The sequence below is a fragment of the Eleutherodactylus coqui genome, chromosome 10 (assembly GCF_035609145.1).
Source record: "Eleutherodactylus coqui strain aEleCoq1 chromosome 10, aEleCoq1.hap1, whole genome shotgun sequence".
NCBI classification, from domain to species: Eukaryota; Metazoa; Chordata; class Amphibia; order Anura; family Eleutherodactylidae; genus Eleutherodactylus; species Eleutherodactylus coqui.
The window spans coordinates 107,454,683-107,470,249 of NC_089846.1; the positions used below are offsets into that span (position 1 = coordinate 107,454,683).

Below are 15,567 nucleotides of genomic sequence, written 5' to 3' on the forward strand. Positions count from 1 at the left end.
AGGAACCTAGGGTAAACCTCATTCGCCCTAGGTGGAACTAGGGTAAGAGGCAGGGAACGCAAGACAGCTATGACAGGGTCAGAGCAGCTCCAGACACAACATACTGCAAACAGGACATAGGTCAGACATGGAAGTCTGCTCACCTACGGACGGAACAGGACATAGTTCAGACACGGACTTCCGCCCACCTAAGGACAGAGGGGATTCAGACATAAACCAAACACACACTGACCAGGCATCTGCACACCTACAGATGGAGGAGAAACAGACATAAACCAAATGTAAATGCATACATGCAGACCACAATCCAGATGGACTGGTTAGAAATAAGGAAAACTTACTTTGGAGGAGGTCTCTGTCTTTGAGACCCTTCCAAACAGGTTTCCAGGTGGTGTATATAAATCCAATCCAAGGTCTTTACTGGGAAGTTTTAATGATCCAAAAATCACAGCTACATAGGTACTTATAGGTAGCACAGAACTGTTGGAGGTACAACGTGTTTTGGGGTGTAAGAAAGCCCCCTTTTCAAGAGATACGCTGTAGAGATATGCTGCCAAATGTGCATAACACCACAAAACCCAGGAGCACAAGCTATCATGACGTGACACAGGGAATATGACCATATGAAATTCATAACAACTAGTAGTAAATGTCCTAGTATGAGTACTACCGAAATATTGACCTGGCACACAAGTTAGTGAAAGCTGGATGAAGAAATATCAATGCATAATGTATCATTAAATGGAGCAATAAAGAATTATGGGAATTCTTATTTTTTTTGGAATTAGACGATTGAGATCAAACCTGTGAGTCTTCTGTATATGAATATATTCCAGTAGTGTACTATCTTTATAGTTCCAATTAAAAGCTCAGTTGAGATTGAATCTGTACATTTAGACCACTCGCCAACAGTGATTTCATAGTCCAATGAACTCACAAGACAACATACCTACTGCTGATATGTGAAAACCATGTTCTTTTCACTGCAAGAGAGCCACATTATTGCACTTTGTACTTCCTTTCCATTCTTTTGATCACAGCTAACGAAGGGAAATGAAATGAAAGATCGCACTGATAGCACATTTACTGTCTCATTGTGAGAAGCAAAAACAAGGTGTTTCTTTAGGAAAGTTAGGTGGTAAGACAGATGTAGGCTCCATAGGCCTAGGATGACCTATATCTTACATGTACTTGTGTTACATGCTTGAATAGCCGTTTGCTGAATTTGCATTTAGTTGCGCTGTTTTTTTTACAGTTATATCTGATAGTGTTGAATTTAGAAAGTTCCTTTTTTGGCTTTTGTAGCAATATGATGTTGATGGGTTGTGTTGATTAACACATGGTAAAGTACACCCTACCGTCCTCCTTCTTTAAGTCAACCTTTGTGATCCAAGGAACCTTTACATGGCTTTAATGTCATTAAATGCCATTTCCCCTGTAGGTGCCCTTACAACTTCAATAGCTGTTGGCCGAATGCTCATTTGACGACAGCTATTTCTCCTGACCTCCCCATACACATGCACTGAGCATGCATATGTTCTCAATGGGGAGAGGGGGATAACTGCTGCCAGACACCTTTGGTGGTAGCTTATCTCACTTGGGAATAAAGAATAGGGCATGTTCAAATTTAACATACCCAATCTGCCTTTTCCCAGATATCTGCCCAACTAATATGAGCTGAACATCTAATACAAACAATATGGTAAAGTCTTTTACTGAAATCGGTGAATTGAGCCTATCCTTAGTCTAATGTACGTATATAGCCAACTTAATTATTGAAGGAACCAAATAACAACACTGCACATGACCATCAACTTCCTAGATATCGAAATAACATCCCTGCAAGTTTCCCTTATAATCTTAAATATCCAATCAACATGATCACAAGTGGTCTTTATTTTCCTACATGGTAGAATAACACCACTGTAAAAGACCTTCATATTTAAAGTGTTCCTCCGATTATATTGCAGGCGTGTGCACAATAGTGGTTTTTCTGAATAGCTTGTATGGTAGAGTTTTCTTCTGCAGAGTATCACAGACAGGCTGTGGTCCATGTTGCAGGCTACTCATATTGATGTATTAGGAGATCAAGCGTCCTGCTCTGTCGATTACGCACCCCAAATCCAGTAATGGAGTAAGCAATTACATCCTACAGTGCTGCCCACCCATACTGGATACGGGATCCTAGAAGACAAGGCAGGACGACACTTTGTCTGCTAATGTACAGTTAAAGACAATCTTGTCTAGTTAGAAAATTATTTTGTAAATTTTAAGCCAAGTCACTTAAAACAATAAAAAAAACAACAACAAACGGCTCCTGGGGGCTCTTTTACATGCAAATGAAGATGATAAAGTGTTAATGGTTATTAATAACGCGAGAATACCGCTAATAAAAATGCAACCATTGAAATCAATCATTTTGTTTTGTCCCGTTATGTGGCCTTGATTTACAAAATCCCGCCCATGTGTTTAAGCCCTTAATATACTTTTTGCTGGTTAGCCAATAAAGTTATCATTACTATAAGGGTTCTCTCACATGAGTGCGTTTGTGTGGGCACTGCGCAGAGAATAGAATCCATTGGTATCAACGGGTTCATTCTCACTTTCCCTATGCATGCGTATTTTGCGCTCTTAAGAAAAGCAATATGCTCTATTTTGGCGTGCATTTACGCATCGAATACACCCAGTTCCCTGGAAAATTGTGCAATGAACTGCGCAATTTTGTGGGCAAATCGATAACACCAGGGACTAGGCTCAGGCTTTCGTATTTGAGACAAAAAAGCACCTTACACTACATAGATTTCACTGGCTAAGGCCTCCTTCACATGGGCGTATTTGTGCGCAATACACAGTGAATAGAACCCATTGATTTCACTTCTTGTGCACGCAAAAACATAGGATCTGCTCTACGTCTGTGTGCATTCGTGCACCAAAGGTCCCCATAGAAGCCTATGGGAGGCGCGTAATTGCAAAAGTAATGCGTGCACAGATGTGCAATATGCTGCGCAACTTCATGGAAAACAGAACACATCTTGACCTCATTAGGCTAAATAGCCATTTAAATTGGGGTGTGTTCATCTGACTCGCAAAAACTAATATGCCTTGTATGCGCACAAAGTACAATAAAATACACTGAAAGGTTGTGACAAGGCCTTTTCTCTACCCGCTGTTTCCTCGGCTGAGGGCCTGCTCCTCGGACGCTGCACCGTTATGCGGCCGTGATTATCACGACTGCATAACAGGCCTTAATCATGCCCATCTGTTTAAGCCCTTAACCTGTTAGTGCTGTGTGGATGGCACAACAGGTGTCATAAGTCCAATTGGCAGCTGCGGCCCCTCCAGGAGGGATGGGGACCACCATCTCCATACAACCAGTACAAAAAGAAGATAATGGGGGCTGGAGACAGAACAGCTGTAGTTGAAGAAGAGCTTTATTCAGGTTAACTCGTTTCAGTGCTGGATGGAATCTTCATTAGACCCCATGAAATGCGTAAGACCCTATTACACGGGCCGAGCAATCGTCCTCATTCCTGTGATCAGCGAGAATGTGAATATTATCATTCAGTCTAAATACATGCCTGACTGAATGACGAACGATAAATTCGCTTGCCGTTCATTTTCTGCATGCATAAAAACTAAATGCCAGATCAGCCCGTTTAAACAGGCAGTTGTTCATCCATAGATGGAGGCAGGTGGGGCTGCTCCGCCTCCATTCACTAGGGATGATGGTTCCCGTGTAAAAGCACATGAGTGATCATCACTGGGACGACCTGTTGGGTATTTGCACCCAACAGGTCATCCTGTGGAAAAACACTCTTACCCTGAATATAGCCTTTCTTCACCTACTGGTCTTCTGGCTCTTATGCCTGGCAGCAGCGCCCCTAATATCTCCTTTTTTTCCTACTGGTTGCACACTTATGTTGTAATACAGGATTTCAAGCTTTAGTATTAAGTAACCAGTGAAAAGAGAAGTTGGCAAACTCTATATTTCAGATTGTCTAGTGTGAGAGAAGAACAATAGGTCTCTCAAAGTGGATGTGCAGCGCTTTGAAGTGGTAGCATGAAATGACTTTGACAATATAGAGGTCTGTGGAGATAAGATCAATTCTGTTAGCAGAAACGACTAAAGAAAACAACTTACCGGGCTGTAAGTGCAATGCAGTATATATTGCACTTCATTATACACTAACTCCTTCACTGCCAAATGAGCCCAATGTAACAAAAAGTATGAACTGTGAAAATCAGTGGAAGCCATCTATAAAGTACTCACCGAATATGACAAAGCCCCTATCTAAGCTGTAGCATAACTATGCACAGGCCAGTAGACTAATGGAATTAGGTAGAAGGATTCAACTGCAGGATTAGACCAGAATCACATCCCCCAGCAATTCAACGTGGAAACGTGAAATACACATGTACCATATACATGGACGACTGTCGTCTAAACCATTGCCTGAGTGCTGACGTCACCGTTAGGCCGAAGCACTTGTGCACAGAGCGTAGACAGGCAGAGTTCACCGCTGGATCGTGGGCTTCTCACTGAGATCTTGACATAATATGTGGAGCGGTGAGCGGGGAGCGTTTACACTCAGGAGACGCCAGCGACCCAGCGATGGTTTTTATGCTGACTAAGGGCGCCCACCCACTGGCGATTTTTTTCCCCTGCGAAATTCGCAGCATTTTTTTCTCTGCAGGGGTCTATGGGACTTGTAATGTTAAAATCGCGATCGTGCAAAATCGCGATTTCGCGGTAAATTGCGATTTTGCGCGATCGCGATTTTAACATTACAAGTCCCATAGACCCCTGCAGAGAAAAAAATGCTGCGAATTTCGCAGGGAAAAAAATCGCCAGTGGGTGGGCGCCCTAAGAGTCAACTATAACAAGAAGTGAACGGATGGTAAACGATTTTTTTGCATTTGCACAAAACAATTATTGCTCATTTTTAGGGCTCCCACCCACGAGCGTTTCTTTTCACTGCGAAATTCGCACGTTTTTTTTTCTACAGGGGGTCTATGGGACTTGTAAAGCTAAAATCGCGATCGCGCAAAATCTCGATTTACCGCGAAATCGCGATTATGCGCAATCGCGATTTTAGCTTTACAACTCCCATAGCCCAAAGACCCCTGCAGAAAAAAAAAAACGCTGCGAATTTCGCAGTAAAAAAACGCTAGTGGGTGGGAGCCCTTATCCTGTGTAAATGGCCCAGACTGTTTAGGTCAATTACACACCGAAGTCTTTTGTATAGTTTTTATGCTTTTTTTAATCAAAATATAAAGAGACTGCAAAAAAGAGAGACATACAGCTGGTCATACACAAGGGCTTTTAGATGGCTGGAAATAAAGATTTTAATAATTCTAGACCAGTTATACCATCCATGTTTTCCATCTATTAGTGACACCAAGATCTGCTGGCTGAAGCCATTGTGATCTCTAGCTCTCTGACGAAGAGGCAACAGGCCTCAAAATGCATTAGCCTTTAGATATAAATTATAAGGAGGAGTAAACGTTTCAAGCTACGGAGTTTTGTTTCTGACCAGTGTAGTCATGCCAGATCTCAAGCATTTGTTCTGCACTGTTTCACATGATTCTCAAACGCTCTCCCTACCGGTTTGTTTGACAGCGGCCTTGAGAGGGCAGTACATTGCATAACTCTCTACTTACCATACCGGATACTTTCATTGACTACTTGTTCATACAGCCATCCAGGTCAACAGGCAGAACCACTATTACGTTACCATAAATGCCCCACGAAGAACTCCACCTTATTTCCTTTTTATCACATACCAGCATCGAATGTGACATTGCATTTTTTTCCATCATTGTTGGTGGAGGCATAACTTGAAGGTGCTGGGGACCAATGCAAAATTTGTAATAGGGCCGCAATCTATAATGCTTCTTCATACTACTACTAGTTTCCTTACATGGGGAAGAAAGACCTTATGTACACACAAGGGCTCAGTCACATGGGCGCCGATCCGCCGGTGTTTCTGTACGACAAGACGGCAACACCGCGTGCGGATGACTCTCTGCATGACCGGCTCCATTGCCAGCCATGTGTTCTTTCTTCTGGCTTGTGCGGAGAGTCATCCGCACCTGTAGCGCAGCGGTCTCATCGTGCAGAAACATGGGCGGATCGGTGCCCATGTGACTTAGCCATAAGGCTCCAGGGCCTGGTTGCGACTGCATCTTCTACATCCATTATAGTTATGCTCCTAAGGCAACAGAATGCAGTCCTAAGCTCTCACTCACGACCTGAGTTCAATTCCTGCTTGGCTCAGGTAACCACTCAAGGTTGACTTAGTCTTACATCCTTCCGATAATGAGTACCCAGCTTGGAATAAGTTGGCACTATACAAATAACAAATCCCCTTCATGCTAAATGATAGATGTGCCTCCCGTCATTAAATACAAAGTCTGTGATCTTTAGAAGGCAAAGACTGAGTGGTGTTGAGTTGTTTTAAAGGGGTTTTCTGTGCAAATTCTATTGGCGAACTATCTGTAGTCATTAATAAGTTAATTGCCGGGAACCTGCCACTCAGGATCTCTGGCAGTGCAGAGGGCACAAACGACATCATCTGTACCAGAGGCGAAAGTGTCATAGATGGCTCAACTTTCATTGAAATCAATGGGAGCATTGTCTCTTATTACACTTCTGCATCTGTCGGAGAGGCGAAAGTGCCAGATATGTAACAGGAGATTTTGGCTCCTGTTGATTTCAATGGAAGTGAAGCCCTCTATGACACTTCTGCCTCTGACACTGATGACGACTACAGTGGGCAAGACGTTCAGCTGATCGCTGAGGATCCTAAATATGAGGAGGGGTTATCAATAGAATTTGTTCGGAAAACCCTTTGTGGCATAATCATCCAGAATGATAACCTTCACAAATCAATCCTGAACAAATAATTCAGAAAATGACTGGTTGAAATATTTAGTATATGACCTTGCAAAAATGGCACTGTGTGAACTTTACCTAATTTTCATGATCATTGTTTTGGCAAAGAAATTCTGGTGGCAAGGATAATAGTATAATTAGCACTATGAAAAGTACTAACACATATACTTGTGAATGTTTACAGGCATAAAGATGTCATTTACACATACAGAGTATCCAAAACAACGACTGGGTCCTGGTCAGCAGAGGTAAAATTCTTCTTCTAACAGACTGTGCTAACTTGAATAAGAGGGTCAGAAAGAGTATTATTTCTCCTTAGGGCTAATTCCCACGGGCAGATTTCCACCACGTATTCCGCCGCGTTGCCTCGCAGCTATTAGGTTCTATTGAACCTAATAGAGCAATGCTCACGGTGCGGAATTCCACCGTTGAATTCTGCACCGTGAAATCACCCGTCCTCACCCGCGGCAAGTTCTATTTTGCGGACAATGGAAGTCAATGGAAGCCATCCGACACGCTATCTTCCGCTGTAGCACAGCGGAAGATAGTGTGAAAACGCTTCCCCGTCTACCGCCAGCTGTGTCATATGATGCGGCTGAAGCATCATGTGACGCTGTGGGTGTGTCACATGACCCGGCTGGCGCGTCATGCGCTCTACTGCGCATGCGCTCAGGAGCGTTATGCGGGACGTCGGGCGGCAAATTCTGAGGTAAGTATGAGGTCTCTGGGGGGGCGCCGTGACAGACTCCGCTGCGGTGTGAGAAGACTTACAAGTGTGAGAAGACTTATAGGTGTTGCGTTTCCTGGTTGATGACACGTATGTATCTGTTAAGTCTCCTTCATACGTGAACTAGGACAGGACTGAGGGGCAGACATTGACAAACGCTTAAAACACTCATGTAGCATACCTGCACGTATAAACAGATAGAATAAATACAGTACGAGGTATTGGTTCAGATTTTAGCAAAGACATATAAGCCCATGAACCCACAACAAGGGTCCCTGTTGTCTTGTGGGTCCCTACTCTCACAAGATAACATACCCCAGGGGTCTCTCCTGCAAGCGGAGCGATTGTCCCAATAGTGATGGTCCCACCCTGGAACCATAGGGATCTAACTCTTCCTTGATGGTAAAAATCCAAGCAGACAGGATACAGTTCACATCAACACACCAGGTAATGCATAATACGCAGAACAGGACTGTACATACACAATGTCACTATGCCACCTGCTCAGACTCAAATAACATGTCACTGTCTACACCATACAGAACACCATTCATGAAAGCAAACACCAGGGTATTGGGAAACCAGCATTCTCTAACCAGAGGGGTTGGTATATATGAGCAGCAGACCAGTAGGGATTGGCTGGCTGGAGAAATCCACACCCAGCCAGCTTCAAACCTCCCACACCTGTGAAGTTTTGCTACTGAAAACCCATAGAACAAAAGTTCCCAGCAGGACAACCGAACAATTAGGCTATCCATGCTCCTCTTGGAAATATGCAAATGAGAAGCTGGAACAATACCTCTACAGCACCACCTATTGATAGGCAGCATTCCTGCAAGTCAATATCAGATTGTTTAACAAGCTTTATAACAATTACTGGGAATTGTAAACCATAAGGAGAAGATAACCATGCACAGACAGCTGATTCGGTGTTTTTGCCCCTCATTAGTGTGCAGTAGGTTTCTGCCTTAGCGATAAGCTCATCGTCCATCAATTATGCTGCATAAATGATGGACGGTGAGCAGATTGCTGAATGCTCAGTGTAAATAGCAGTAGCAGCTGTTCAATAATGAACGACTGCTATGTTAAGTCAATGGAAAGGGGGCGAAGGAGCGCGAGGAGAGAAATCTTCTCCGGCCTCCAACGCTGTGAGCCAGCAGCACAGGAGCTCGTATGTGTGGGGACGAGTGTTGGCCATTGTTTACCTGACACTTGTCCCGTCTAAATGGGCCTTTACCAATAAATATTGTATTGCTTAGTAGTATTGTTTGTTCTGTGGTGCTATATGGTATTGACTTTTTGCAAATTTTTTTCATTTTATTATGGTGTTTCCAATAGTTTTACAAATCATGAATTATTTTAGTCCAAATTTTTCCTTTCCCAATAAAATAGCACCATTTGTCATCCTATAATAATTAACATTAGAGATAAGCGAACACCAAAATGCTCGGGTGCTCGTTACTCGGCACAAAATGTTCGCAATGCTCGAGGGTTCGTTTCGAGTAACGAACCCCATTGAAGTCAATGGCCGACCTGAGCATTTTTGTATATCGCCGATACTCGCTAAGGTTTTCATGTGTGAAAATCTGGGCAATTCAAGAAAGTGATGGGAACGACACAGACACGGATAGGGCAGGCGAGGGGCTACATGTTGGGCTGCATCTCAAGTTCACAGGTCCCACTATTAAGCCACAATAGCGGCAAGAGTGGCCCCCCCCCCCCGCACTGTCAGCGTAAAGATCGTTTTCCTCTGGCACAGCTGTAACAGCTGTAGCAGAGAAGAACGATGTTAGCCCATTGAATTCAATGGAACCAGCAATACAGCAGGTTCCACTGAATGCAATGGGCTGCCGGCGATCGCAGGATGAATGGTCGGGAAGGGGTTAAATATATAACCCCTTCCCTGCAATTCATCCAGAAATGTGATACACTAAAAATATATACCGGCGTATAAGGCGACGGGGCGTATAAGACAACCCCCCAACTGTCACCTTATACGCCGGGAATACAGTGGAGCAAAGAATAAAAAGCATTACTTACTTCTTCAGACGATCTGCGCCGCTCCTGCAGACTGTCACTCCTTCCTGGTCCACGGACTAAAGCTTTCTCTATGAAAGGCTTGAAATCCCCGCCTCCAGAAACACAGCCAATCACAGCAATTCAATGACATCACTGTCATTGGCTGTGATTGGCTGAAGGCACGTGTGTTTCTGGAGGCGTGGATTTAAAGTTTTCCTAGAGAAAGCAATGCTCTGCCGGGAACCAGGAGGGAGCGACAGCCTGCAGGAGCACCGCAGAACACCAGGAAGGAGTGACAGTCTACAGGAGCGGCGCAGATCGTCTGAAGAAGTGAGTAATGCTTTTTATTCTTTGCTCCACTGTATTGCCGGCGTATAAGGTGACAGTTGGGGGGTCGTCTTATACGCCCCGTCGCCTTATACGCCGGTATATATTTTTAGTGTATCACATTTCTGGATGAATTTCAGGGAAGGGGTTATATATTTAACCCCTTCCCGACCATTCATCCTGCGATCGCCGGCAGCCCATTGCATTCAGTGGAACCTGCTGTATTGCTGGTTCCATTGAATTCAATGGGCAAACATCGTTCTTCTCTGCTACAGCTGTTACAGCTGTGGCAGAAAAGAAGGATTTGTCTTCTATATGTTCTCAATGGGGTCGGCGCTGCTGCCGCCGGCCCCACTGAGCGCATATAGAGACGATTTATGGCCTTTAGAAGGACCGTTGGGGTTCTTGAAGCCTACAATACACCTAACACTCTCCCTATATCAGCTCCAACACGATACCACTTTCCCTGAACTAATGTCAGAATACATCCGTAGCGAGCCGCGGGAAGGGCAGATTTCAATACTCGGGTGACACCTTATCTCCCCAGCCACTCACAGCAGGGGGGTGGTATAGGGCTTAAACGTTGCAGGGGGAAGTTGTAATGCCTTCCCTGTCTTTCAATTGGCCAGAAAAGCGCACTAACGTCTCACAGAGGAAAGTGAAAGTAACCCGAACACCGCGTGGTACTCGTTAAGAGTAACGAGCATCCCGAACACCCTAATATTCGCACGAATATCAAGCTCGGACGAGTACGTTCGCTCATCTCTAATTAACATCCATCTTGAGTTTCTTCATATAATATGTAATCGGTCACACATTTTTAACCATTATTCTTTGTTTTCCTTTGTTCATGTGTAGGCAGCTCCAGGAGTACCAAAAAGGATGTTTAGGAAGATTCAAAATCTGATCTCTGCTTACACAAAACCAGGCCAGGGGATTGCGACTCACCTGCAGTACCCAGTGGAGAGAAATATGTCCAAGAATGCACAAGGTGGTATTGTATAAAAGGTTGTGCTATGTTATGTGATGTGTTATCTTCAGTCTATAACAATGTCTAAAATAGTTAGCAAATATTATAAAGATCCAACTACTTTCATAATTTCCCATTTCATATTATTATTGTCTCCAAAGTTGTATTTCAGCCATTAACAGGAGATGAGATAAATGTTAGATTGGTCAAGGTCTGACCAACCAATTGCTAGGACAGGTAATCACAGTCCCTCATCCCTTCCCACTAATACATCCACAGTGTTGAGGCATTATAGAGAATGGTGCTACTCCTCCATACAACTCTAGGGTAAATATGGCTGTTTCAGTAACTAATATAGAGTTGGGTACCCACCTGTGGATAGTTGATGTTAATGGCTGGAATACCCCTTTAAAGGAAGTCTGTCAGCTGAATTATGTCTAATAAATCAATTACAGAAATAGGTAGAGGACTTATGGTCCTTTCACACAGGACAACCTGTCCGCCTTAGAGGACCTTAAAGTAATGTAGACACCCAGTAGCACTCACCACGTCAATTATGGGGAGGTTTCTTCTTTAATATACTCCTGCACGCCAACACAGGATCAAATCCAGATCCAAGGTATTAGTAGACCAAGAAAGCAGCCAAGGCAGTAGTTTTGGTGCAAAGTTTATACATCCATCAGGATGCTTCTTTATTCCTCAAACATCATACAGAATATGCGACGTTTCGACCCTTCACATGGATCTTTGTCAAGCGGACCTGACAATCGTCCCAGTGATGATTGTTCCTGTGCTTTTATACAATGACCATTACTCAGTGAATGGAGGTGGAGTAGCCTGAGGACCGTTCTGTCCAGCCCGCCTCCATTCACAGTAAACAGGCAGTTGTTTATAGATGAATGACTGCCTGTTTACACCTGCTGATCCTTTTTTATGCCTGCATAAACTGAATGAGGAGGGATAAGTGAATGAATTATCATTTGTAATTCAGTTGGTGCATGCATTTATACAGAATGATAATCAGTCAGATTCTTGCTAGATAGCAGAAAAGCTGAACGATTATAGGTCCGTGTAAAAGGGCCCTTACATATAGACACATACCTTTGTGACCACTGATAGACTTTAAGAGAAAACAAACTTTTTTTCGATATCGAAATTAACTTCCAAGTGCCTGGCAGGTGATCTCCAGTAGGGTAAATGCTCTGGTTCTCTGCATTCAACTCTCCTCACCACCTCCCTTTTGGTATTGATTGACAGTTTCATATATGTTACTTCATCATGTGAAACATTGAAATGTCATAATGGACCTGTCAAGCAACACCAAGAAGGAGTTGTTGGGGAGAGTTCAATGAGGAGAGACTTTCCATAATAAGGTTCAATCTATGCCAGCCCATACTGAAAATCCCAAGTCTGGAATTTAATGAGGAAATATATATACCATGTTTCCCCAAAAATAAGACACTGTCTTCTATAAAATTTGCCCCAAAAGAGGCACAGTATCTTATTTTCAGGGAAAGGGGGGGCTTATGCTCACCTGGTCCACGGCGTCCTCACGCTGGTCGCCGATGCTGCGGCAGGTTGCCGTGTCAGACTGACCAAGGATTCTCTTCTTTCTGGTAACGGAGTTTTGAATTACCCCGCCTCTGGCAAGCGAGTGCTGTGATTGGATCAAGCGCCAGCCAATCAGAGCTGGCGCTCGATTCAACCAATCACAGCCATTCAGTGATGTCATTCACTGAATGGCTGTGACTAATCGAGCACCGACTCAGACTGGCTGGCGCTTGATCCAATCACAGCACTCGCTTGCCGGAGGCGGGGTAATTCAAAACCCCATTACCAGAAAGAACAGAAACCTTGGTCAGGCTGACACTGTAATCTGCCGCAGCGTCGGAGACCAGCTCAAGGACCCAGACACTGACGGCTAGGTGAATTCTTTTTTCCAAGCAGTGTAGGGCTTATGTTCAGGGGAGGGCTTATATTTCAATCCTCCCCCGAAAATCAGGGTACGGCTTATTATCTGGGTAGATCTTATTTTCCAGGAATGATGGCATATATATATATATATATATATATATATATATATATATATATATATATATATATATATATATATATATAAAAATATATCTATATCTATAGTTATATATTATGCAGTATTGTGCAAATGTTTTGGGTAGGTGTGGAAAAACTTCTGCAAAGTAAGAATGCTCTCAAAATTAGAAGTGTTAATAATTTATCTTTGTCAGTTAACAAAATGCAAATTGAATGAACAAACGAGCAATCTTAATCAAGATTTAGTTTAGTTCTAATTTAATATATTAGGGAATTGCATTATCAGTAATTCCATAACACAATAATATTTTTATAATCAGTTTCTTTCTCATTAGGGGTAATTTCAATCAGTGTACGGGGAAGTTAGTCTATGTGAATATGTACAGTACGTCTATCATTATATCTATTGTAAGCAAACACATATAAATCCACTGTCTGACCCGTCGCTCTTTTCCCACTGCAGGTTAATACAGGACAAGAACAATTTTTCTTACTTCAAGAAAACCTTTTTCTTTTCGCCTGAGAAAATATTATGTATATTTTAAATGTTTTTATGTGGAAAATGTGATCCTATACCGTATTTGTATTGCAGTTATTTAAAACGATGTTGTCTTCTTAATAAAGACTTTATTCAGATAGTGTGAAATGTTGTTAACATGCTGACACTTTATAGAACTGCTGATTTTAAAAAATGTATGCAAATGATGTGCTGTGTGTTCCCGCTTAGTAGTAAGAGCGAGGCCATCAGCACCTATATACCAAATCACACATTAAAGCCAACAAGGCCGCACCCTCTTCATTACTTGGCCAGTATTTTTTCTTAAATAAGGTGACAACACCATTCCTGACCCATCATTTTTGATGCAAGGTGGTGTGATAACATTATCATGCCTAACATGGTATTCGGGGGGAGCAGTAAAGCTCTATAAAAGGCAATGACACTGTGAAAGGTTGAGGAATTTGCGTTACTATAAAGCAAGGAGATAAGCAGCAAAACTGAGAAGCTAAAAGCATCTCAGGAGCTAAGTCCACAGAAAGAAGTCATGGTCAGGACAAGTGTGATGATGGTTTGGAGCAGATGGAGAAGAAAAAAAAGAAAACGACTAATCGGAGAAGATATCTCTGAATGTAAATGTTTATTCTGGTTGATCAGTACTGGATTCACTGTATGGTATGCATGTTAGTGAGGTTAACTGTTTTCTCCTTATGTGCCACTCTGATCATTTCTGCATAGAGCAATAACATTAAAAGCACACATGATTGCTGGGGCCAATCCTCAGCCTCAGTGTTGGTGAGGGCAAGGACTTGCTGAAGCAATCCCATGATTACGCAATTCAGAAGTCAGCGTGGGACCAGTGCAGCATGAACTGCAGAGGCTGAAAGGAGACATAGAGTTGAGTATATGTGGGGTTTTTTCTTATTACTAAAAGGGGGTCAGAAGAGCATTATTAATGCTAAAAAGAGGCCAGGAAGGGTATTATTAATACAAAAAGGAAGCCAAGAGGGGCATTATCATTATTAAACAGAGTTCATGAGGGGTATTATTAGTGAGTGAAGGCATAAATTGGGCAGTATTACTGTGTGAGAGGCAATAAAAGTGTCACTTATTGTGTGGGACCTACAGGGAGCACAAAAAGGGGATACAATTAGTATGTGGGGCACATGGCATCATTACTCTCTGGGATAGCATGGATGGAGAGATTTTGTAGAGCTGTGTAAAATGAAGGCATGTAGTTGGGAAATTTAGAAGTGTCAGTGTGTCAAATTCTTCAGAGACAACTTGCGACCTGGAGAAGTCATGATGGCTGGGTTGGATGGAGAAGAAAGGGGAAAATGAATGAGTCAGAAGAAACATCACCTGTGATCACTGGAGGTAACTATACTGTAATTGCCAACGTTTTTGCATAAAATTACTTGCATCTAATCATCTCTACTTTCCCTCATTAGCTTAAGTAAATTCACTAGCAGCTGTTTGCTCAGCTGGGCATGTGTTTATGTGAGAGTTATCTAGCTGGGAGAATTCTATTGTATTCTTCCAGCATGACTAAACAATGTACTCATTGCGTAAGCAAAGCAAACGCAATGAGTTCCTTGTAAAGAATTTCTTTTGAACTGCCAGGGATGGCTTTTATGTGGGCTAAAAACCCACGCCTAACAACAACTGAACGAATAGTGCACGTCTGTCTGCGTTTACACATAATGATTATCACTTACTTTCAGCTGTTTGAAAGATAATCATTGTGTATAAAAGGGCAATATTACACACAATGTTACTATGACTTCAAATGACAATGTACACATAATGCACCAACATGAGTCCAGGCACTATTATGATGTAAATGTCTAACGTCTTTTGATTGTTTCTTCTTTAAATCATAGCTTCTCCAGAAAAGAAAGTGACCAGAAGCCAAAATAAGTCATACATGATATGGATTAGATGGGACGACCTATGATGATAATGGCCTATGTAACTTACATGTTATGGGGCTGGGAAACTGGTTGGGTCTCATAAAATAAAGGTAATATAAATTCCAGATCTGTGATTGGATCGGTTTATTTATTTTGGATATAAATGCT

General features: G+C 42.6%; 1 protein-coding gene across 2 annotated transcripts in view; it reads left to right on the top strand.

Moving 5' to 3' along the window:
• SH2D1A (SH2 domain containing 1A) overlaps positions 1 to 13,606 on the top strand; it is a 29,190-nt gene extending 15,584 nt beyond the window's left edge. For both annotated transcript variants that reach the window (XM_066579870.1, XM_066579869.1), the window contains 3 exons: positions 7,080 to 7,143; positions 10,827 to 10,959; positions 13,454 to 13,606. In XM_066579870.1, coding sequence (XP_066435967.1) covers positions 7,080 to 7,143; positions 10,827 to 10,959; positions 13,454 to 13,458 — 202 coding nt within the window. In that variant the 3' untranslated portion in view covers positions 13,459 to 13,606. The remainder of the gene's footprint in view (positions 1 to 7,079; positions 7,144 to 10,826; positions 10,960 to 13,453) is intronic.
• The last annotated feature ends 1,961 nt before the right edge of the window (positions 13,607 to 15,567 follow it).